The sequence below is a fragment of the Aphelocoma coerulescens genome (genome assembly GCF_041296385.1).
Source record: "Aphelocoma coerulescens isolate FSJ_1873_10779 chromosome Z unlocalized genomic scaffold, UR_Acoe_1.0 ChrZ, whole genome shotgun sequence".
Taxonomy (NCBI): Eukaryota; Metazoa; Chordata; class Aves; order Passeriformes; family Corvidae; genus Aphelocoma; species Aphelocoma coerulescens.
This window is the reverse complement of record NW_027184085.1, coordinates 44,998,778-45,023,263: the sequence shown is the minus strand read 5'-3', so window position 1 is coordinate 45,023,263 and position 24,486 is coordinate 44,998,778. Positions and strand designations below refer to the sequence as shown.

The 24,486-nt window shown below is 43.3% G+C and overlaps 1 protein-coding gene across 1 annotated transcript in view; it reads right to left on the bottom strand.

Annotated features, from left to right (window-relative positions):
* Nucleotides 1–5,112, bottom strand: part of IDUA (alpha-L-iduronidase) — a 46,626-nt gene extending 41,514 nt beyond the window's left edge. The window contains exons 1-2 of the mRNA XM_069002555.1: nt 4,720–5,112; nt 1,518–1,658 (exon numbers count right to left, since the gene is read on the bottom strand). Coding sequence (XP_068858656.1) covers nt 1,518–1,658; nt 4,720–4,844 — 266 coding nt within the window. The 5' untranslated portion in view covers nt 4,845–5,112. The remainder of the gene's footprint in view (nt 1–1,517; nt 1,659–4,719) is intronic.
* Nucleotides 5,113–24,486: the final 19,374 nt, after the last annotated feature.

Genomic DNA, 24,486 nt, shown 5'->3' with positions numbered 1-24,486 from the left:
AAGGTTACCTTTGAGACACTGCAGGTTTTTGGGGGACTTCTTGATAGATTGCTATGTTTACATGGTCCTAGAATTTTGATAGCGTCAAGGACTGTAACCCACTTTAAAAGACTCAGTGCCTCAGTTCCCACAAACGTTGAGCAGAATCCGTAACAGATGCATTCCTCCCCCTCAGTCATTTGGAAAGTCCAATTCAACACATGGCACAGCCATGACAGGCTGCCAGAAGGGATTCTGAGCTCCAAGTGTAGATATGGCTACTTTCTTTCCAAAGGTACTCATTGATTTTTCCTAAGCGAATTGGTTACAGAAACCTGAAAGACCCAACCCATCCCCCAGGAGAAATCTCTTAGACAGGGACTCCAGCAGGGGTGAGCAGTCACAGTTGTCTTTGACAGTGGGTCACTCCAAGAGGACATATTCCATAGACCAGTAAGAGAAGGAGACAGACATACAAAAGTGTGTTTACTGGAAACTTCCACAGGGAAAGATGAGAGCGAGGAGCTCTTGTTACCTGCAATACTCACAGATGGACTAACAAAGAGAGGCCACTCTGGGGTACTGATGCAACACTTACCTGCGTGCAGGACTTCTGACCACCCTCCTAAAAAACTGACATACACAAGCACACTTTAATGAGGAAGAAAAAGTCTGCTCCTAATGCGCACTCTGAAACTCCCTACTCCTCTGCTCACGTGCCATTTCAGAGTCTGAGCTCTCCTTCCCCATTGCTTCCCTACAGTGGTAAACTCTCATCCTTCTGTGTCTGGGACAGCAGATGCAACAATGATGTGGATTGTAAATATGCTCAGCTCAGCAACAGTCTGAGCCAGGCAAAACTTTTAAGTGCTATTACAACTTTTCATGGGGTTTTTATGGTTTGTCTTTCCTCATAGACCAATTGCTCCCGCTCTAGGCATCTGGCTATTTGGCTATTCCCACTGGGCATCTTGATATGAGTGTTTTCAAACTGAGTTAAAAGGGACTTGAAAGGCGATGAATTCCATGTGTCCTCCTAAAGTCTGACATATATTTCCCCAAAAATGCCATTTTGTATATGAAACCTTTTGGAACAGGATATTAACTGGTACTACCTGAATTCACCCTGTTTTAGTTCTCACGACCTGTCAATTGATGCAGTGCACAGGGGGGTTCAGGATGCAAAAAGTAACTCCTATGACCGGCAGAAGGATTAGTGGCACCTTTAATTTGGACCTCTCAGTAAGTCAGGCTTGTATCAACCTTTGTTGGACTTTTTTGCTGTTTCCCATCTCCTGAATTAAAGGACTAAAAAGTAAGCCATCTTTTTAGTCCCTCAGCTTCCCAGCAGAAACTATGTCTTTCTTCATCTCATAAAGCTCCAGAATAATCCCCATCTGCTGGAACTTAGCTGACTTCCATGGAAGCAAAGACATGCCCAGCTTGCAACTAGGCTAAGATAAACATCAAAGTGAGCACCTGTTGGACCCTTTAATGTGTCACATTTTCCTAGACTTTGACTTGAGGTGTTTGCTTACCTAAGAGCAACTAATTCCAGTAACCAATGAATCCGAACTTGTTCAATGCCGCCATGTGGAACAGAAGAAATGTAGGCGAGGTTCAGCTCTTGGTCTTTGCTCAGGTCAAAAAGGTCAGCACGGCTGTGAGGTAAAGGAGGGCTTCAGGAAAAGATGGACAGAAAAGAAACACATTGCAATATTAAATAACAGCTCCATTGGGCATGCAAAGATTCCTATGCTACATCCCTACACCACCTGCACGTTCCTACACGGCATGAGCAGCACTGCCTAACATGAGATGAAAGCAAAATGGAGCTGCAGGTTATTTGGGGCCAGCTGGCTATACATGTTGCTTGGCAAAGTAGAATATCACCTGGGTGCATCTCAGTGCCATGCTCAAAGGAAAACCTTGCCAGCAGTCACTGCTGCACAAACAGCAATCTCAGGCAACAGTGGCCAGAGGAAACCATATAGTGACAGTCGCCTTGTCTCTGAGTAACTAATCATAAAGGAGCTCACTGTTTTAGGCTTTTCAGTCGAAGTCAGACTTGCTGACATAAGGAAAATATGGGCTTGACTTTCCTGCTGAAGTTCATGCAATGACATCAATTCTTTCTCTGCTGTGGATGCTACTACACTTGTTAGAAGCAGAATTAGATGCTCAGAGCCTTCACACTCTTCAGCCATGTTTAGCTAACCCTTAAGCATAAGAAAGCATAGGAGTGTGCAGTTTGAGGTTTCTATGCTTGATTCTGCAAGCAGTTTTACAGGTTCATGGCTATACAGCAACAATCACATCAACTTGACTTTGATGTCTACTTATTCCACTGAAATTAACATTACACTGTGGCAAACTTCTGTTGTTCTTATCTCCACAGATAAATACTGCAAGATGGAGATCTCAACCCCACCCTTCACAAGTCAGAAACTTAGAATGCTGCACGGTTCACTGGGTTTGGGCATCCTCAGGGACTTTGATTAAGCCTCCCCGTATGGTGCACATTTTGAACGATAAAGTATTTGTGTTACAAGGATAAAACAATACTGTCCCTCAGGCTTGGTAAAATATATCCACGTCTTCACACTGCAACAAGAGATGACTTGTGCTCTGATGGCACACTATATACGTATTGTTCTAGTCTGTGCCTTGTAGCCTGTCTCCTATGATGTTGACCAGACTTGTGCTGACTGTAACTCTGCTGGGAAGAGACATTTATGACATCCTTGCCTAATATGTACCCATCCACATAATCATCCCACCACCCAGGGCTCTATGGATTTAACCTGCTACTATACAACCATCCGTGCACAAAGGGAGAAAAGCCTGGCCCCACCGGGACAAGAACTTGACACAACTGAGATACTGCCTATCTATTATCCCATCTCCTGCATCCTTATCTGAAAGTTCAAGTCTTCACACAAACCACATCCACTTATAATGCTGCAATTTTGCCAGCATACAAAGCACTTAAAAACCATCTCCATAAGATAGCTTCAAATCACACAAGTGATACTGAGAAATTACCAGCTTCACTCTTAACTAAAAATGTATCAGCCATCTGGGTATTTTTAAATGTTCCAGTGAATACGGACAACGTTAACAATCAGATTCTGATGGAGTGCTTTACTACTACTCTGAAATTCAAACTGGTTTCCATTCAACAGTGGCAAAGACACTTATTTTTGCTTAGTCCATGTTGAATAAACACTATGAAATTCACACTCTGTTAGAGAGAAATCTTGCAGAAACTATGAGATACAAAAGAAAGATGACGGAACAGTGGGTTTTATAAGTGGTGCTATCAGTATCTGTCCTTTCCTATTCTGAGTGCCAAGTGCCCATCCAAGAGAACTTCAAGCCTTGCTCCCAGGCTTTCTCAGCTGCTGATCCACAGCTGTGCACTTGCCCAGAAAAGAAGTTTTAGCAGCTGGAACTCAAGTTGTGCCACTGCATGAGCTTTCAAGGGATTTTCACAAATACCAGTGTTAGCCAGGTGTTATAAAAGAGTAACTGCTGACCCATGGATAGCCTCTGCCACTGCTCCTCTGTCTTTCCTTCACACGTCTTTCACATTTGCAGCTCTCCAAAGTTTTGGCACAACTAAAACCATGGGTGTTTCACGGGTTGCAGTTTAAATGGGCTAAACATACTATTTTAAAGGCAGATTTTCATTAATGTTTCCTAATATTGCAATCAAAATTTAAAACAAAAAATTGAAACAACAAAATAAAAAAAAACTGAAAGCCCAAACATTTCTTTTCATCACAATGTATTTTAGGTCCTGTTCTGTTTTCCCCCCCATGGAAAACTAAAGAAAATCTTGCAAGTTTTGTCTTAGGGGACTCTTATGCATTATACAAAAGAAGTGCACAAATTCCTTTTTCCAAAGCACATTCTGATTCAACCGCTATTGCAACTCTTTTCCATATAACTGTTATTTAACCCACTGTATGCCTAAATGAAGGAGATTATAATCACTTTAGAGTAAGATACAACCATAGCATATACCATCACTTGCTTTCATGCCTGCTAGAAGCCTTTAGTAGTCTCACAAAACTTGAAGGCTGTTCCAATCCCAGTTAGCTGAGCAAGACCAGGCTTTCTCCAAGAAGCAAAACACAACCAGTATACAGAGTGGTGAAGCTGGGATTTCTGCATGGTCACAGCCTTCCCTCTAACTTAGGTCAGCCTGACCCTCTGGCTGCATCGGAAAGGTGGTGCATCTGGAAAATGTCTGTCAAGAAGAACAAACTCCTAGAACTACCAGTCTTTTGTCTGGTAGTACTAGAAATACCAGAAGTTTTGACTGGGGCCCTTTAGGGGCCTTGGCAATGGAAATACTGAAAAGTAAAGGGAAATGAGTTCTCAATATAACATATGTACCGTGCTGGGGAAGGACTTTACATGTTCGAGGGGGCAAGGAAGCAAGTCAGAAATGGAAGGAATGTCGACTAGGCCCCTCTTTTGGCCAGTTCATGTTAACTGGCCACATCCCACATCCCGCCCTACACTGGTGGAGCTGGTCCAGCAGCAGGCTAAGCGGCAAGTGGCGCAAGGGCCCTCTGATCCCACAGCAGCAAGCCCGGGAGAGCCTCGGTTGCTCCTAAAAGGCAGCGTCCGCACGCCCTCGGGATCGAGAGGGCGGGATGCAGCCGAGGCGAGGGCTGAAGAGCCTCTGCCCAGCGGCTCGGGGCCCGGAGCCGGGCGGTGCGCGCTTACCAAAAGCCAGTGCTCCTCCAGAAGTGCTGCAGGGGCCGCTCGGCTCGCCGGGCATCCACGTACACCTCGTACGCCGCGGAGCCCGCGCCCAGCGGCACCAGCAGCAGCCACAGCAGCAGCCCCATGGCGCCGCGAGGGCCGCGGGCCGGGGAGCGGGGCCCCACCACCGCCCGCTGCCGACGCGCCAGGGCACGCCCAGGGGCCGAGAGGCGCCCGCCCCCGGAGCCCCGGGGCCCGGCGGCCTCTTGCCCGTCGCTCTGCTCACGACCTCGCAGCGCTGTGGCCGCTGTCCCAGCGCCGCCGGTTCCCGGGACTCTCCCCCGGCCGTGCCGCGGGGCGGGCGGCGGCGGCTGCGCCTCTCCCGCGCCCCACACGGGGGCGGTGCGCACCGCCACGCCCGCGCTCCCTGTGCCAGGCCCGCGGGAAAGCCGCTGTGACGGGGGCGGAACCGCCCTCCTTCCCCGGAAAAGCGTAGGGGCAGGGTGGGAGTTGTGTCCGCTGACTACGTGTACACCAATTTATTGATCTCAGTATGGCAAAGAGGAGTGTGCGCTCTCAGCCCATAAAGCCAGCCGCATCCTGGCCTGCCTCTAAAGCAGCGTGGGCAGCAGGGGAGGGAGGGGATTCTGCCCCTCTGCTCCGCTCTGGTGAAACCCCACCTGGAGTGCTGCATCCGGCTCTGGGATCCACTACAGGAAGGACGTGGACCTGTTGGAGCAAGTCCAGAAAAGTGAAGTTTATAAGGGGACTGAAGAACCTCTCCTACAAATATAGCCTTTGAAAGTCGGGGTTGTTCAATCCTAGAGAATAACGGGTACGAACTGAAAGAGGGGAAGTGTAGCTTAGTTATTGGGAATAAATTCTTTACTGTGAAGGTGGTGAGACACTGGAACAGGTTGCCCAGGGAGGTTGTGGATGCCCCAGCCTGGCACTGTTCAAAGCCAGGTTGGATAACGTCTTGATTAACCGGGTCTAGTGGGAGGTGTCTCTGCCCATGGCAAGGGGATGTTGGGACTAGGTGATCCTGAAAGTCCCTTCCAGCTCTTAACATTCTATGATTCCATGTTTCTGTGAAAAGTGTTATATGTGCTTTATCACAACCAGCCTGTAGCTTGATTCTCTAAATGCTTGTTTGTTACCATGTGTACCTGAGGAGCCAGTTTTCCACGGGGTGGGACTCTGGTCCTCAGGATCATTTTCGTTTACCTATTATTGTGCCTTCAGGAGTCTTGTCAAGCCCTCCAGGCAGGGAATCCAGTTCTGTGCTGCTAGCTGCACCCTGAGCTGGAACAACACAGGTGAGTGCTGCTGCATGGGCTTCAGTGAGGGCTGATAGCATTTTGCCAGATGGAAAGGGTGATCCATGAGAGAAAGACCTTGCACCCACTCAAATTGGCTCTTTTGTTAGCTTCCCCTCCAGAGGGATAGATTGGAGGAGATGAACACCCAACAACCAAACGCCGTACATTGATTTTTTGCTCATTAACACCAACCCTGGACCTCACTATCTTTAAGTGGGGAGGGTTCGTTATGGGGCCAGCATAAGATGCCAGCAGCTCCAACACCCAGCTGTGATGGACATGGAAGCTATCCCTTGCAGAGGAGCCAACAGCTCAGTCCCCGATCAAAGACTTACCCACAAATTTCAGCAAGAAGTTCTTTGCAGGGGAGAAACCCCCTGAACCCCATGGGTTCTACCACAGACCATTCCTATTGACATCCGAAAGACCAAGACTTGAGCCTTGGAGACCAATCTGACGTTTCCTCAGAGACTGCTGAAACAGAACGGATGCATTCAGCTTGGCTGGTTTCAAAGTCCCATCTGGAAAACAAGGTGTCAGACCAATGCTCTTTTTGGCCAGGAAATTTGGCTGTCCTCAGACATGTTGTAGAAAGTCCTGAAACACTGCAGAGCCATGGATAGATGGTGCTCTGTCGACATTTTAGAGAAGTCTCAGAGCTCCAGGCAAGTCTCTTCCCTGGAAGTCTGACAAGAACATGACCTCCAGAGCATTTCCAAGAGATTGGGGTAGGACCTAAGCAGAGCATCCCCCTTTTTTTCTGCAATTTATCCCAAGGCATGGGCAAGTGCTACATGTAGCACACCAGCAACATCAGGCCTGAACTTGGGAGACAGAAGTCAAAACCCCTGCTAGATTAGAGACTCGACAAAAGGCTCTATCACCCACAGGTTTCTCCTCCATGTCTAACAAAACAGCTAACAAGATTTTTCAAACTTATTAGAAGAACTGCAATTGCCCTCAGGAAATCTTCTCTGCTCACCACAGCTGCTCTGGTGCCTTCTGCCAGAGAAAGAAAATCCAGCAGAGTTACCTGCACCCTGTGAAGGAGCCAAATACACCTCTGTTCCCAAAACATCTCAGGGCTGCTGCAGGGAGAGCAGCTGAGAGCATATTGCTTGCTTTTTCCCAATCGAGGTAGTCAACTGGTTCAACATGTTCCAGCAGCATTTTCAGGTCAAATGCCAGGCTACACTGGTGAAACTCAGTGGTCTGTTCTGCAATTCTTCCAAGTCTCTTCTTCCAGGGGCAGCACAAATGCCAGGATTACCTCAGATTACATCCAGTATGCAGTTTGCCATGATTAAAAGTATGATCCAGAGCTAAACACATATGCTTAGGTTTCTATGAGTATGGTTCTAAAGACAGTCAGGCAGAGCTGTGATAAAGACCCTGGTCAAGGGGACATTCCCCTTTTGCCTTTGACCTTCTGCTCCTCCAAGGGCTGGGAAGTGTCCAGCAGCAGTTTTTCTGTGTAGCATTTTACCGGGGAGGTTTCTCACAGCTGACACTCCCACCCAAAGTACACTGGGGATTTTAACACAGCCTCCTTCCATCTCCCTGCAAAGACTTGAGTGAGAGCTCTTCCTATCCTGAGGCGTTTGTGGGGAGGCACATGGGCATGGGGAATGGAGAGCAGCACTTTTCACTGGCCCTTTCCAGTATATGGAGGCTGACTCTTCCCAGCTGTCTGGCCAGTTTAAAATCCTTCAATGTCTCAAACTGGGCAGATGAGAGATGTAAAACCTGTTACTCCTGAGCTGAATCACCCCTCTGAGAAAGACTGTTTAAAGCATTTAGTCCCAGCAGCTCTCCCTGCAGCATCCCTGTAGATGTTTTGAGAACACGGACGTTCCAAGCTCCTTCAGACATGTCAGGGAGCTGGTAATTTTCTGCTGCGTTTTCTTTCTCTGTGAAGAGGTAACTTCACAATGCACAGGAAATGTGGGTGTACATGTTGGCGGGGGGCAGGGGGGGTAGGTATCTGGGCGAGTGAGTGTGTGTGTGTGTGTGTGTGGTTTTCTGTTCAGATGCCTCCAGCTCATTTAGCACTTAATTGAATTATAAACTCGGCTTCAAAGAGCATCCCTGGAAATGCCAAGATGGCTTTGTCACACAGCCATCTCATGCCACATGGCAGGAACAAGACTTTTGCTGTAGCATATGGAACTTGAAGCCTGGAAAATCATCTGGAGTTATCTGGATATTTTTGTAGTAACTAACTACTGTTGTAAATAACTAACTACTGGTGAGGCATTCCAGGGTTTATGACAGCCTTTGCTTCTTGGATAACTTCACATTCCCACATGGTAGTAGCTGGTCTTTGGGCAGATGGACTCAGCTGAACAGTCTCAATTTTCATGTTACATCTAATCCATTCTAACCAGGACTTCTGTCTTGCTCTTCTTCCCTGCCACTGCTTGCTTGTTGCTGCTGTTTCCCATGTGTCAGGTCCAACAGCAAGGAAACTGAAAGGAGGATAATTCATCCAGTTGACTGCCTGGAAAGCATGTCCTTTTTTATTTCAGTTTATTTTCTTGTGCACAGGTAAGCTGCAGAGACGTGACACTGTGTAGCCTGGTAGTCCACAACAGAAGAAGCACAAGGACAGAGGCAGGAGAGAATGAGACCGGCCCTGACTGAACTGCCTGCTGGTAGGCTGGAGAAGGCATAGTATGAAACTGTGCTCCAATTCGTGCATCTCCATTGCTTCCATAGCATGGTCAGCCTTGTAAAATCTAACTCTGAAGTGATCCTGTTTCTCGCAGAAGTCTAGTAGTTCTATACACCCATCTCAATCACCACATTGCCACTGCACTTATAATGTCTCTGCAACATACTAAAGGTATCAGACATACGTATCACATATCAGGAGTCTTACCAGCCACAGAGCATGGATCTTAGTCTTGCTATTCCTACGGAGGGCTTGTTTTTAAAGCTCAGCTTATGACAATGTTGCAGCTTTTAGCCATGATCGGGTGGGCTTTGTGAGCCCCCAGATTTCCTTCTTCCTCAATTTATTTCCAGCCTTTGGGATGAGTAGTTGAACTGAATGTGGCCTGCAGCTATCTGTTGCCTTTTCCCTCAGTGGGACAGTGCTATGCTGCCTTAAGACCTGCAGTACCTCTAGCACTATGTTTCTACCATAGCTGTGTAGGTTGCAGACAGACATAATACCTGCTCCCTGGTGGTGATTTCCTGTGCTGGACTTGATTTTCTTGCAGTGATCCGTGCCAGACAGAAGTGGCACATGATGCAGGAACATGGGTGCACTCCTCAGGGAGCTTGAAAGCTTGAAGGTGCCTGTGATATATCATCCTAGAGTTGCATGGAATTATCTAGGGTTGATCAGTTGTATAGGAGAGAACAGGGTGCATTTGTCTGCTGTGTAGGGTAGGATGTGCTGTTTCCTCCCAAGGGCTTCAGATTTTTTTGTTTCTGCTTCTTTCCTGGTGTGATGCCATAATTGTTTTTCCAACTCCCACCAATTCTGACAAGTTGAGAAGTGTTTCTTGGCTTTTCCAGTGCACTTTCTAGACTTCATAGCTAAGGTGGAGGTGTTCTGTGCCCTGAGGAGATCAACTGCTGGTATACAACCTAGTCTGGGTAGATGCAAATAGACTCAGGGATGAAAATACTTCTCAGCCCTTTACAGTGCTTTCCTCGTCATTACTTTGTTTACCTAAGAGGTGATTTCCTAATCACCTCTTGTTATCTTGTTAGTCTTGTTATCACCTCTGCTGAATACAACAGATTTAACAAGTATTATGTGAATGCTTGAAATTCTAGATACCATCCATGTGCATATCTCTAGTATCCCAAAACTGGCCAGGATTTGGCATCTCCCTGCATTTGTGTTACCTCACTATATTTCATCCAATGCATATAGCCTAGGGTTATGTCTTAAATGCTCTCTCATTTTTCCAGAGACATGGACCTTATCACCCAGATGTCACCTTCTATTCCACCATGATTGAACATGACTCAAGAGGGTTGTTTTGCTGCAGTTCAGCCCTGTACAACTATTTTTGTCTTCAGATGTAACCTGGTAAATCTAATTCTGTCATTATGACTGTTAGGCCGAGGGCTTCACATCAGCCTGACAGTGTGTTGTCTCAGGGCTTGTCTTGGCCCAAGATGGTTGTAGCTGTGGTAAGGGCTGTTTGATACTTGTGTGACTGCTGCCTACAATTTTTCATCTTAGCTCAGTGAATAGCATCCAGGGTAAAATGTGACAGGCCGCAGCAAAGGGCCAGCTTATCCCTGAGGAGGCTGGCAGCCTCATCACCAGCCTTATCCACTGCTTCTGAACCGAGGAGCAAGGCAGCTGCTGAGGGACAAATGTGGTCAGCCTAGAGTCCAGGTCATTAAATTTGGACCAGGCAAGTATCGTGACAAGACAACTCTGGGGCTGACACTGAACCGTGCTGTAAATCAAATCTCTCCTGATGGGAGAGGGTTTTAAAGTTTCTGCCAGGAGTTAGCATGAGAGGCAAATGGAGATTTTTCCTGGAGATTCACTACTGCCAGATAGTTGTTTATTAAGTCTTATCAGAGAAACAGAGTCACTAGCGTGACCCAGGCATAACACAGAGCAGAGAATGCAGGAGAAAAGCCTAACTATCAAGATTTACACAGCCTTTTAAAGATAATTTAACCAATGGTTACTAAAAATGTATATTATTCTCACTTTCCTATCAATTATTCAGTAACACGGCCAGGAACTGCAGAATTCTTTGTCCAATCATCCCAAATTACTTTTACTGCAGAATATGGAGTAGTAGAAGAAGAAGAAGGTTTGGAGAACAACAACAATCCTCCATTTTGATGGGTTTTGCTCTTATCTATTTACTACAGAGAGAAGCCTAAAACCTCTAAATTTTTCACCCTGTGACAATCTTACATAGTAGTCTATCACCTAAGTCACACCATTGTATTTTCTAGTTCTTGTCTGATCGTTGGTAATTTTTTCCAAGGTTGGAGGTTAAAACAGTGTTGTTCAGGGGGGTAAAAACCCTTCAAAACAGGCAGAGAAATATTCTCGGCACTCTGGGTTCCTTCCCAAACTGGGAACTCAGTCTATGAATCAGTCTAGATCAAAGGTCTGTGGCCAGATGTAGGCAGTGCTGAGATCAGCACTTGTGCAAAATAGCTTGGGTAGTGGTTGAAGCCCCTCTGAAATGGGGCTCCTGGACTAAAGGGGGAAGGTTCTGTGGCAAACAGTGATAATACTTAATTCTCATAGATAGAAAGGACTACTGTAAAGATGCAGTGTTCTTCTTATACTGGGTTAAGTACCAGTTCCTCCACTTCAGGAGGATTGGGATGTTTGGCCTGAGGCTAGTATGTATTCCATCTGCACTTAACTTGGGAGGGAAATAAATCTGAAAGATTTTACTTCCAGTTCTAAAGTTCTGGATTTACTCCACTGGCCCCGAGCAAAGAGAAACCCTACGTCTGAGTGTCAAAGTTTAGATGGGAACTGATGGAAGCAAAGCAGATTTTATTAAGAAAACATCCAAAATAGCCCCAAATGGGGCTCAGGCAACCACACTGCAATGACCAAGAGCCTACATTTGATGAAGAAATTGGCATGCCTAGGACTCAATGTGATACCCACTTCCTGCTTGGGGAGAGCTTATGTCCTCCCTGAGTCTTAGGACTCAGAAGGACGACTGCAGGCTAAACTTAAGGACAGAGAAAAGGGATAGATAGTAGAAATTTAATGTGTATTAGTCTCACTCTTATTTTCAGAATGTTAATTCTACTGTAACTGAACCAAAGATAGTGATCTCCTGTATTTTAGTTAGACTGTGGAGACCCTAATTAGACTAACAGTAAATTCTGAGCCCCACATATAATCTGTATTCCCTTTTGCCTATAGCAAAATTTATTTTAGAATGTAGGAAGAGTGTTGCAGAGCTACCAGAGAGAATGGCATTGATGTTACATGGCAGTCACATCTCTTATGACTGGAGACAGCTAGAAGAGGGGCAGGACTATGAGGATGACGCACTGCCTTGCATCATTCTAACAAGCCACCTTATCTCCTCAGTTCCCTCTTTGGCTGCATCAGCTCCTCAGGGTGAAAATTACCATGTATTTGTGTGGCACCCCACATAATAATTTCTCTTACAACTCCTTTAGGTCCTTTGGTGGAATTAGGATTTGCATATATTTACCTCTTGCCGGAGCATATTCCACCTCTTGCTTTGAGGAAGGGAGGCTGAGCATGGAGGAAAGAATAGATTTATCCCTCAAACCTCAAAAGTCTTTGGTACCGTTTTTGCTCCTAGAACTGGCATCAGTACACAGGGTGGACACGGTGTGGGGAGTTGATTTCCACAGCTTGCTCTGCCAAGCTCATTTAAAAAGAAGTCAGCATAGACATCAACTGCTCCTCCCTCATTCATCCAGGTCTTTGTTTCGTTGTAGGAAGTCAGGTTGGCCAAGCATGATTTCCCTTTAGTGAGACATGGCTGACTACTCCTTATACCTTCTTGTCATCCATGTGGATTGAGATAGTCTCCAGAATGAGGTGCTCCATCACCTTTCCAGCGACTGAGGTAAGGCTGACTGGCCAGTAGTTCCCTGGGTCCTTCTTCTTGCTCTCTTTGAGACTGGGGTGACATTTGCTGTCTTCCAGTCTTCAGGTACCTCTCCTGACCCCATGGCTTCTCAAAGATCAGCTGAGAACCAGAAGGGAAACTTTCAAATTCTCTAGTTCAGCAGTGGTAGTGCTGTGTGCTACCATGTGAAGAACATTAACCAGTGGATCTTTCTCAGCACTGAACTGCACTTCATGCTACTAAACAAGTGGCTGTGATCAGCCACTGGTAGCTGGTCATGAGCAAATTCTTGAATTGTGGTTACAGTTTCCAGGTACTCCCAAATGCTACAAGGCATGCATGCCAGCTTTTATTTTGCAGCTGAACCAGATGGGAATATTTATTATTTATATATCTGTTTTTAATTATCACTTAACTTATCATTCCCCATAATGTTCAGTAAACAGAATCCAGAAGACTTTTTTTTCTTTTTCTTTTTTTTTTTCTTTTTTTTTTTTTTTGTGTGAATTACAATTAAAATCCTCTGTATTTGGAATGAAATCAAGTTTTGGAAATTTGTGATGCTGGTTCTGCTAATACGAAAGATGACTCATGGATGCAACTTTAAGTCCAGGGTAGATGCCAGTCAACAATTAATAAATACATGTTTGGAAGCCTGCCCCCCAAAATGGAGAAGCACAAGATGAACACATCCTTACTTGTTTGTTCCACAGGACATGGATTGCAACTGATGTTTTGTGTGGGCTGTAGAGAGACAGAGGCAAAAATAATAACAAATCAAAGAGTCCTCTAGAAAAATCAGAATGGCCACTCTCTGAGTCCTCTGGAAAGCTTACATTGGCTCATTTTGTCTAAACAAGTCAACCCAGATGTACTCAGTTAAAAATATATCTCCTTCACAAAGCTTTTGCCACTTTGACACCAAGTATGGCCATAATTTCTGTGTTAGACTTCCTGTGGCTATCACATGAGTTTGTGAGTCAACCCATTAGAAGCTTTTCCAGTCAATAACTGAGAACATAAGTACTCTCACTGCACTGTGCTTGTGAGGCAAGTAAAGAAAACTAAGGGCATTGGGCCACTACCCCTTTCAAAACAAGGAATAAAGATGTTTTCCTCTGCCTTCTCAGCTTTATTGCTTATAACCAATCAACCAAAGTTCAAAAAGAAATGCTTTCATTCTACCATTGCTATAGCAAACCTGTGATTTGTCTCTAATCCCTTTTATGTCTCTCTCGTATAAGCCCTAATTAATGTTTAATTCCTTACTAAAGTCTTCCATTAAGGATTCACTTTATTTCTGGGAGGCATGGGGCCATCACAACTAACATGTATCATTTGTTTGACAGTTTTATGGTTCAGCTGGAACAATTTGCAGAGCTGTCCATCAGTATCTTCCCCATAGCTTTTCAGCCTTTCTATTTTAGTCATGAACTGCAGGGTAGAGCAGAGTAACAGGCCACTAAGTGATACTTAGAAAGTGAAGGAATAAAATTCAGAAAAGCCACTGGAAATGTTCTATCTAATAATTTATTAAGTTGTTTTAGTTGTTTTGCAAATGTTTAATGCTAGTGCATTAGAGCAGGAGTTGTGCTTCAGAGATATCTTCTCTGCAGTGCAGGACTTGCAGTATTTTTGTTTCGTGGTTACACAGTTTTCTCCATCAAGAAGTAGCAGTAACTGTCATTTCTCTGAAGCAGTAGAGGGGATGAAAGACACCTCTGCTGTCTTAGCATGGCCTTGGCAGTGCGCTCTGAAAGGCTGGTAAAAGCCTTTCTGTGCTCTCCCAGTGTTTGGGCATCATCTGGTAAGGTACCAGCAGGGAGAAAGGAAGAGATGTCAACAACTTCAGCTGTTGGGCAGCTCTGCAGGTGCATTGCCTTGCAAGACCAGAACAAATCTATGCACTTAGCTCTCCAGATCTGGGCAGTCTCAAGCTGTCTGTGAAATGGCTGGGCATCTCCTTTAGGTACTTGCATATAATTATTTGACATTTATCCTCCCCTGCACTACGGGTCTTGGACTCATAACAGACATTGTATCTTGATAGGTTTACCTGTTGTCACAGTTGTACACAAGCCATAAATAAATGGTGACAGTTTGTGATAACATTCCCATTTCATTGCCATTCCAAATGATAGTGCAGAATATTTATGCCAGCATTTCATACAGCTTCCCTATGAAGCCCATTCTTCTACAAGAGCCCCTTACCAGCTGCTTCACCATTTTATACAGTGCTCTCAACAGGCGCTTTCTAATGGCAGGAGTCTGCTAAAACACACAGTATTGTCATGTGAAAAGCCCAGGGCTTACACATCAGCCTTATGGCCATGCTTAGACTGATGCAGAGTGAGAGAAACAAGTACTCCTGAGAATATGTGGGTGGGCACAGTGATACCCAAGCTAAAGTAAGGTGGACTTGTTGCATGGCTTGAAAGATTGTTGCTGCGCTTACCCCTGGGTTTCCATTAAAGGAGAAGGTGTAGGTTATAATTGTGGGTAGATAATTAATGGTTAAACTTTTCATGCAAGGTTTTCTCATTTGCACAGAAGAGGAGTGGGTGTGCTCAAGTTCACTGAGTACTGTCTTTCAGGGAAGAGAACTCTTAAAATAATGCATGTTAAAATGGACCGTTTTTGAAGTTCAGACAACATATTAAAAGAGAGCACAAGGTCATTCAGCTTCAGGGTTTTGCAGCTGCTTCCCACACAGAACATGTGAATTCTTCTGCACAGTTAGAATTCCCAGTTTTACCTACTGCTGAAAATGGACTGGTGAACGCACTGAACTGGAGCACAACTGCTTTCCTCCAGAGCCCAAAGCATATTTAGCAGCTCAGCAGACATGAGCGTTGCACACTCATCTGGGATTTAATGGATATATAAGTCTGTACCTTTACATGCTGTGGTGCAGCCTGGACAGAACAGCACCATTGGAGGGTTACGTTTAACACAGTGCATTCATTTCAAGTAGTCCTTGCACTTATCCTTCCCTACCTATTGACATGAGTAATAAAAATGTATATGCATGCACAGACACAAACACACAGATAGATATTTCTCTTACCAAGAGTCAACTCTCTATTTCTTGTCAATCAGTTGTTGCTGTCTGCAAACATCCTACATTATGCTTTCCCTACATGCTGGCTTCATTTTTCTTTGTGGGGCGTATTTTGCTGCTCCCAGATTTCCATCTGACTAAACCTATATTTTCCAAACCAGATCCTCTTCTTTGGCATCTGTTTTGCAAACTTCAACCATACTGATAAAAATTTCTTTACAGTTGTTGGAACTTTTTGGTTGAAAGTGGAAGGATGAAACAAACTACAGAAACAAGAACAACAAAATAGAACTGAGAAACAGCTTTGATAGCTATTTTTGTAAGAAGTAAGGAAGTATTCTGTGTGTACAAGCTACCAAGACACTAAAATCTAGAGGTGTTTATCAGACTGGCTTTGATTTTTAATAGTTTTCCCTTCTTAAAACCGACCATTTTCTTTTCCAGATATCAAACGTCAAAAAGACCCACAAATTAGTGAACTTAAACACAAATTAGTTTACCTGAAAAATTTCTACTGGCCCCAGAGGTGACCATGGAAAATGAGGTCCTCATTGCAAAAAATGTGTTTTATTTCCTTTTTTGCCTTCTTGCAAACTTTAACCTTTTCTGAATTGCAAGGCTTCTAGCCATCTCTCAACAAGGGGATCCTGTTGGCTGAGCCAGCAACACTTTAGTTCCAGCAGATGTTAGCTGTCATTGCTGCTCACTTCTCATGGATCTGCTCAGGGAATTTCACCCTTTGCTCTTCCTTGTCAAGCTGCAGCTCATTGACAATGTAAATATGTCAGACAATCACTGACACTCTTGCTTGTCTTGGTGCTGATATTTGACATGGCACCAACAGGCTGTGATGCCTAGCTGACACTGTGTATGAGTTTTTTCTCTTCATCATGTTTTCCCCATAATGTTCACATTTGTGGCCCTGGCACATTATAGCTGAATTTGCACCCTGAATCCAAGGGGTGTCCTGCCAATTTATATTTACCTTCTTATCCTTTGATTCAAAACTGCTGCATCTTCTCTAGTACGAATGAATGACAGTTAAAGTTTGCCTGGCCTTTTATGCACATTCCATCTCAACACATGCTCTGGCTTAGATTATATCTTCATATTTACATCCCTCCTTAAGCAGGTAATGCAGGATGATTTCAGAAGCTTTTAATGATGTGTTACCCAATGCTCTGACGAAAAACAAATCACAATACTTAGTTACAGCACTCAGCTGCCCAACTCTATTGGTGATTGTTATCATATGTTTTGCACCAGTTTTTGCTTCATTAGATACTAATATAGATGAGCCATGAGCTCAAATACCATAGATGTACAATATTACTGGTAGAATGCCTTGAGGCATCTATCATGTAAAGTTAAAATAGGACCTGTTGCACAGCCTCGGAGGTCTGCAAAGGAATTGCTACTTTTTTTCCTCACTTCAGTCACCAAATTTTCTCCATAAAAACAAGCAAATTATTCTTATTATTCATGTAAGTCTACCCTGATTATTATCCATCTGACCGTCTTCCTTGTTACTGCCTATGTTTCAAGTTTTAGAGGGTGTTGATTGGTACAAGCATACAGGGAATGGATTCTGTGCCAGAGTCAGAGCCTAGAGAAGATCTGAGAGGCAAAACTTTGTTATCCTGTTGTGCCAGATGAAACAACAGGAGAAAAAGGATAGGATCTAGCTAGCCAAACCTAAACCACCCAGGAGGCAGAGTTAGCTAGTCCCTGCAGAACAGGCTCTGAGATGCCTCTGTCTGAAGTCAAGCTCTGCAGCAGCAAATCTTTTGCTGATAGCAGAGGAAGCCTTGAAATGTATGCCTCATTTCTGGATAGCTAGAGCTAGATGAAATTAATCCCCATTAATCGGGTTATCTACTTCTGCCTGAAGCAAAGACAGGAATATCTCAGCTCTGCCTAAACCTAAAATTGCATCACAAAGACCGTCACATTGGCAACAGATCACCAAACACCCCTGGTCTAATCCTAATGCTATGTACAAAACTTGTACTTCAGACACTGCCTTGCTAGATAATAGCCAGTGGCAATACTTGTGTAACTAAAGCAGATGATGTTTTAAATTAATTTTTCCACTTCCTCCCTCTCTCAGTCACAATGCCCATTTTGAGACTGCTGACATTCCTTCCAAAAGCCTTTTCAGACAGAGCACAAAAGAAAAGATGGTTTCTGACCATAATGACATCAGGCTTTCTCCTCACACTTTTTGGCCAGAGGCACAAGAGGTATTGATTGCTCAGCCTGTCCTAGAAATGTCAGAACTCATGTGGTTCACAAAGCCATGCATTAAATGAAGTGTACAGGACTCTAGCTGCCAGACAGTAATTTAACAAAAATAAAGCTCTGCTATGTAAAGAAGAGTCAGTCAGCTCTGCTCATGGCCTCATGCCTCCTTCACTAATACAAAGTTGTAAGGAGACATGGACAAGTCCACTGACCCTCCGGAAGCAGGATCTTGCCACTTGGTTGTTATTAACCTGAGTGCTTCCATTTGTGCCTTCAGTTACAAAATGACTGTTTTGTTAGCAGGATTGCTCTTCAGTAACAGAGGATGAGGCGTTACTTTTTCCTTTCTGAATTACCCAAGATTTGGATCTTAATTCATTTTCCTATTAAATTGTAATGGGCTGCTGCTACTCTCCTTTGGCAGACTTGAAGTGCTCTCCTTCCAATTGCAAACTTAAGCCAGCCTCAAAAGGTTAAAAAATTATGTTTCAGGACCTCTGGAGCTTTGGTACTTACACTGCAGTGTCTTTGTTCTTTATGCTGCTGCCGATTTAAATTCTGTCAGTCCCACAGCAGTCTTTTTCTCAGCACACTTCATTTGAGAGCCATCAATTAAGTAAAGAATTAAGGGGTTCCAAAATCAGTTTTTAAGAGGATTAAAAATATTCTCTGCTAAGGAAATGAATTTTTGTCTGAGTGGTTCTGCTTATAGAAGGATGGCACCGTTTTCTAAGGATAAAAGAGTCCTCTCCCTGTCCCTCATATAAATCAACTGACAGCTGAAATATTTTGCAGAGGAGATAGGTCATGATGAGATTTCATGGGAGATGTCACTTGGCTGCTTGCTCTTCTGAAAGTATTGTATGTCACTGCAGTCATAGCATACTTCCCCTCCACAGGAGCTCTGTCAGGGAGTTTAGGTTTGGCCAAATACTCCTTTTGTTAATTTTTCTCAATTTACCTAAAAGGAAATTAAAATTTCTTGTGAGAATCTGCATGATTTTCTAATAAACTGTAGCAATGGCTCAGGTAGATAGCTTTGGGGTATTTAAAACAGCACTACTAAGGCATGTCGGCACAATCTGAGTACAGGTTCTATGGCACAGTGCAGACTCATGTTTAGCACTGAGATAACAGTTTTCTCTTTCAAAGAGAACAAAATTCTCCAGAGACTCACACAGTTCCTTCTGGAGGGGAAAAATGTCCCCTCTGGAGAATTCTGACAAAGGTCTCAGCTGGTGGGAAATCCAAGCACACTTAATGTGCTTTATGGCATCTGTTAAGGATCTGACATCAGTGCTGCTCTAAATTTGTGTGCTTTGATTGGTTTTCATGGCGTCTAAAGAAAAACGTTTACACAATTTTTCAGTTCCACATGGAATCCTTACAGGACTATTGAGGTCTGACTGACTAAGTTCCTGCCTGTTTCTGTTGTTGATCTTGCTCTAAAATTTCTCAGGAACTTGTGTGTATAGTTTTTGCCAGAAGGGCTCCTCCTGACCAATTTCCAGTGAAATCTGATGAAAAACAGAAAAAGAGGCTTATTTTCAGATGACATTATGATTGTGAATATGCCTGATTGTCCAGAAAGTATCTCTTAGTAGTTAGTGCATTGAAGCCCACATTTTCTTGTTCAATTTTTGTTGACTCCTCTGATTGCTCAGTGCTTTGGCTATTCTAGTTGTTCATGTGACCACTGAGGTTATTTTCCACCTTGCTTTGCCTCTCATGGCAGTTTAGATATTGGCTCCTTTGAAGATTGTCTGTCAGTGTGTTTGTGCAGAGGTCTTGCAAAGTAAATCTTTTTGACACTGGGACATTTTTGACACTGAAACTTGGCTGTCCGTGCGTTACGTGACTGCATTCTCACTTCCCACTGGCTTTATAAAACTCCAGAAACCTTTTGTGATGGATTGGGAAAACAGGCAGAGAGGGAATGCTGGTGTCCTGGGTTGCAGTGTATTCTATTACCATCCTCATGAGCTGTTGAAATCAGGTGGGGCAGTGTTTCCTTGCCTCCTCCCCCAAGACTATCTTTCTGTTAATGGCCCATCATTGTCCTGCTGCATGACTCAGAGATAACTCCCTCCGGACTATCTTCTGTTAACGAGCCTAATCAACACTTGGCCTCATGACTCATTACCCTATTGTGAGATGCTCCACCCAGAGGGAGGAACCAAGCATCCCATCGTGGATATAATCTGAGACTCTGAGCACCAAAGATAGTGGCTCCACTGGATTTCCAGAGGACAGGAGCTACACAGCCACCGCTGGATTTTCTGAGGAAGAGCAGACCCCTTCTACCATAGGATCACCACTTCAGAGGATTGCAGCCACCATTCCACCAGACTGCTACCACTACCCTGCCTAATAGGGACTCAGGTTGTATCTTGACTCTGTCAGTGTTTTCTTTTACTTTCTTTTCCTTTTCTTTAATTTCCATTAAATTGTTATTCTGACTTGGTGCCTCTCACTGGTTTGTTTTCAAACTAGTACAGCTGGGTTCTCTCAGAACCCAGTAGTACAAACACTTATACTACTACTTTTCTTGTTCCATAGTGGTGATATGGTCTTCAGGAGCAAAAAGGGAATTAGCTAAGTTGAAAAGAGTACCATTCTCAATAATCACAAGGGATCAACACTACTCACAAAACCAAGCACAGATAATCCCAAACAAGACTGTTTCTTCAAAATCTACAGGACACTAAGGATAAAAGCATCTCATACACTCTGAAACAAATAGGATTACTTAAACTTCCAGCCACCATTTAGGTTGTTTTCCATTCATTTGCATTGAATAAAGCAAGTTCCCACACAAAATTTTGAGTATGTCTTAAACATATTGAGCTCTTTTGCCATGTGCAAACATCCTTGCAGTGTCCATAAAGTGTTGTAATATCTTGGGAAATGTTGGAGAGTTGGACATGAAGAATTTTTAAGAGAAACATTAGTAGATCATTCCAGTGTTCCAGAATAAGGACTAAGGACTGAAGCCTTGAGAACTTTCAAACAAAGCTTGCAACCTCTTTTTGATATGTGTAGAAGCTGTGTCCTTCAACTTTCTCATCAGCTGAGAAAGTGTTTCAGATTTCAGACCAAGGTACCATAGATATTTTCAAAGGTTCATTGATTAGTCCCATTGCAGGGGATATCTGCGAAGTGAATGGCAGAACTCCTACAGACGTGAATTATTTACCTCATTTATTTACAAGTTCTCTCAAATGGAACATTTTTTTTATTGGATGGGGTGCCTGCTGTGAACTCAACTCAGATTACCCATACATTGCTAAGGCTTTCCTCCAGCATCAGCAAGGTAAATGGGTGTACTTTGTTTTCCAACCTGACAAAATCTTTCCCCTTACTTAGCTTTCCTTAAGTTCTGTCCTCTGACAGCAGTAGTGACAGACAAATGTCAAGTTACCTGGTTAGACCTGGTGCATTTTTGAGGTTTCTACCCCAGTTAGAAGCTACCATTTAATTACATAAATGGATACAATGTTTATCACCATGAAGTCATACATTTGTTAGTTCTGCTGCACTTGGATATCTTGGGGGCCAAATATTCTGGGAAATAAACCTTATTTGAGAAGATTTATCCTTCATCTTCAATCTAGTGTTCTTCCTACTCCAGATTTTGGATAAAACTTAGGACAGGTACTGTATTTAACTTATTTCCCATCTGATGGTTTGTTTTCTATGTATGTTGCTAATGGTTGAAGCAAGAATAGAACTGTTCTTTATGTCATCCCTGCTTCCTGTTCAAACAATATTTTTTCATCACATATTTTTCTGTCTACTCACTGACCCTTCCAAATGTCAGTTTGTAATGAATATTACAGAAAATTAAGTTTCTGTAAATTTATTGTGAATTAAAAACTGCAAAGAGGGAACAATCCAAAGGACATTTGTCCCATGTGAAGAAACAACAGACGGACTATATATATATATATCTCATTTGGAAGTAGCCACATGGTTAGTCAGCACATACATGTTAGTTCACCATACATACACATAGCTCCTACCTAGCTTCTACACATGTGGCTTTGTACCCCTTAGGAATCTAGAGGGGAGCAAGAGGAAAGGTCACAGCTGTTGACACAATGGAAGTTTGGGGGCAATAGACTCATGCACAAAAAATAAGCTTCCATCACTCCTCCAGCTCACTGACCAGCCCATTTCCCTAATGGCAACTGTGGTCCTTCTTTTTCAATTGTTAGGGGATTTTTTCCACACTAATTAGTTTGTCATACATAAAATCCCTAATTGTGCTTGGTCTTTGCATATTAAGTGCTTTAATTAATTAATTTTGAGTTAAATATTTTTAAATTGAATGTCGAAATTAACCCATCAGCCCAGGTACAAAAATCAAGTTCCATAATCAGTGTTTTCAATTGTTCAAAGTAGTTTATTAAGAGAGTTGCACCCTTCCCAGTTAAAAATTCCCCAGTTAAAAATCCCAATTTATGCTCCCTTATGAAACTTCAAACCACCTGTACACCATAAGAGTTCTCTTTCCTGTGTTTACTGTATACTTCTACAAGTGTTTTAAGATGTGTTGGATGTCTTTTAATACATTTTTTAGGTGTTTTTACTTGCACTTTGGTTCCAAGGCTAATTACAAAAACCCCAGTTCTAACAGCCAGCAGCTATTTTTAGCCCCATAGCCATTACCCTGTAGGCAAGCTCCATGGCAACCTGAATTTTAATTGAAGGCATTTTAGCACCCTTATCTCAACTGATACCACCCCTCTGACAAGGATGAGCCATTGGTGGACAGAGATAATCTGTCAAAGGGAAAGCACCAATCACTTTAAACCGAAGGGGTGGGCTGTGGGCAGGCTGTGGGCGGAGCAAAGGCTATAAAACAATGAGCGAGACAGAGACACACCGTCTCTCTTGCTGCAGGTTAGCTGTGGTGGATATCAGTGCTGGGAAAGCCTGATTCCTATTAAGGAGCCTTTAGTAATTTTTTTTACATTTGGACCAGCCAAAAGCCAGCCCAGCACTGCAAGTCCTTTTTCTCTACCTGAGGTCCAGTGCTGTCTCAGCCAGAAGATCTCAAATCCCTGCACTCCTGGGGCATACCATCTACTGAGCCATAGGATCCCAAATTTTTATATTTTTCTAATTTCTGTAATTTTTCCATTTTTCTGTTTTCAATAAATTATTTTAATTTTTTATTTAACTAAGAGTTGTCTCATTTCTCACAGTTTAAGGACTCTTTTTTTCCCCCTTTTTTTTTTCCCAACCACCAAGTTCTCAATGGATTTTATAATTTCTTTGGAACACACCCATAAATTTGCTAAAATATTGTTAAGATTAAATCTCAGTCCACTAGATCACAGCCTCAGAGTAGTTATTCAGCCAGTGTATGACTGTAATCTTGAACTGTTGGATCAACGAGCACTGTGAGGTGTGCTCTGTTCACATGGTGCTTGAGTTACTTGCTCTTTGCAGTGGTCTATTATTTCATGAACTTTTAAGGGCTAAAACTGGGAATTTGCATCTTAATCCCTTTTAGGCTAGGCAATTTCAGACATTCCATCTGGAACTCTTTACTGCAGTCATATTCCCATCACTCAGTTGCTCAATCTGGCCCTGTACCTTTTGTTAAAGACCCCTACCCTTTCCACTCATCACACTCATTGCTATTGTATTTTCCCTAACAATATTGCAACTACACCCATTATCCTCACTACTGGGAAAGGACATGAAGAGACCTCCCTACAGTCACTGAACCCAACATTTTCAGGATGTTATGTCATAGCATCCATTTGAGCACTACCGTTTACACTTCCGCTTGATTTGGTTTTTACCCTACTTAAGAAATGCTAAATTTCTTAGAAATAAAATGTTGGCTATACTAACATCCCTGGAGGCACTGCAGATGTCAGTATAGAATTTGGTGGCTTCCACAAGATCATATTCAAGCTTGTGTGGTCTTTATGTTACTTCTGCTATCACAACTATGTGCATAAAGCTAGAGATTTCTGCCAATCTCTCTCTGTTATAGCTCTTTAGAGTTGCTTCAAAATTTCCATTTTGGGATTAAGGAGAAATGGCATCTATGGCAAGGAGCTCAAAAGAGGGTACAGAAATATCCAATGCACCCTCCCTATAGTGTCAAAGTATGCTTGCAGCAAGGAAAGGTATTTACATTTGGAAAGTGTGGAAACATATTTTACATGTTGAAAACCTACTCCCATGAACTGTTGCTTTTTTAGAATTCTAAGAAAGCTGAACAGAGGTGATTGGCTTGAAGTTTCGTTTCTTGAAATGGATCAGGTTTTATCAGCCTATATAGTCTCCATCAAGTTACAAGAAGAGTTGGTCCAAGCTGGAGGTCAGTGAAGGTTAAAATAAGTGATGCTGTTTTTACAATGGAAGGTGCTTTGGGGATGTTGCCATCAGTGATGCTTTAGCTTTTAAAAGATGGATCTCTGTGTTGTACTCTGGTTGCTGCCTCTGCTTAGCAGACAGGATCATGGGAATAGACATCCCCATTAATGTGCTTGGCTATTTGGTGTATATTGGCTGCCTGACTTACTGACCGCCCACTTCATAGCTGGCCAGCAGGGGCAGACTCATAGAG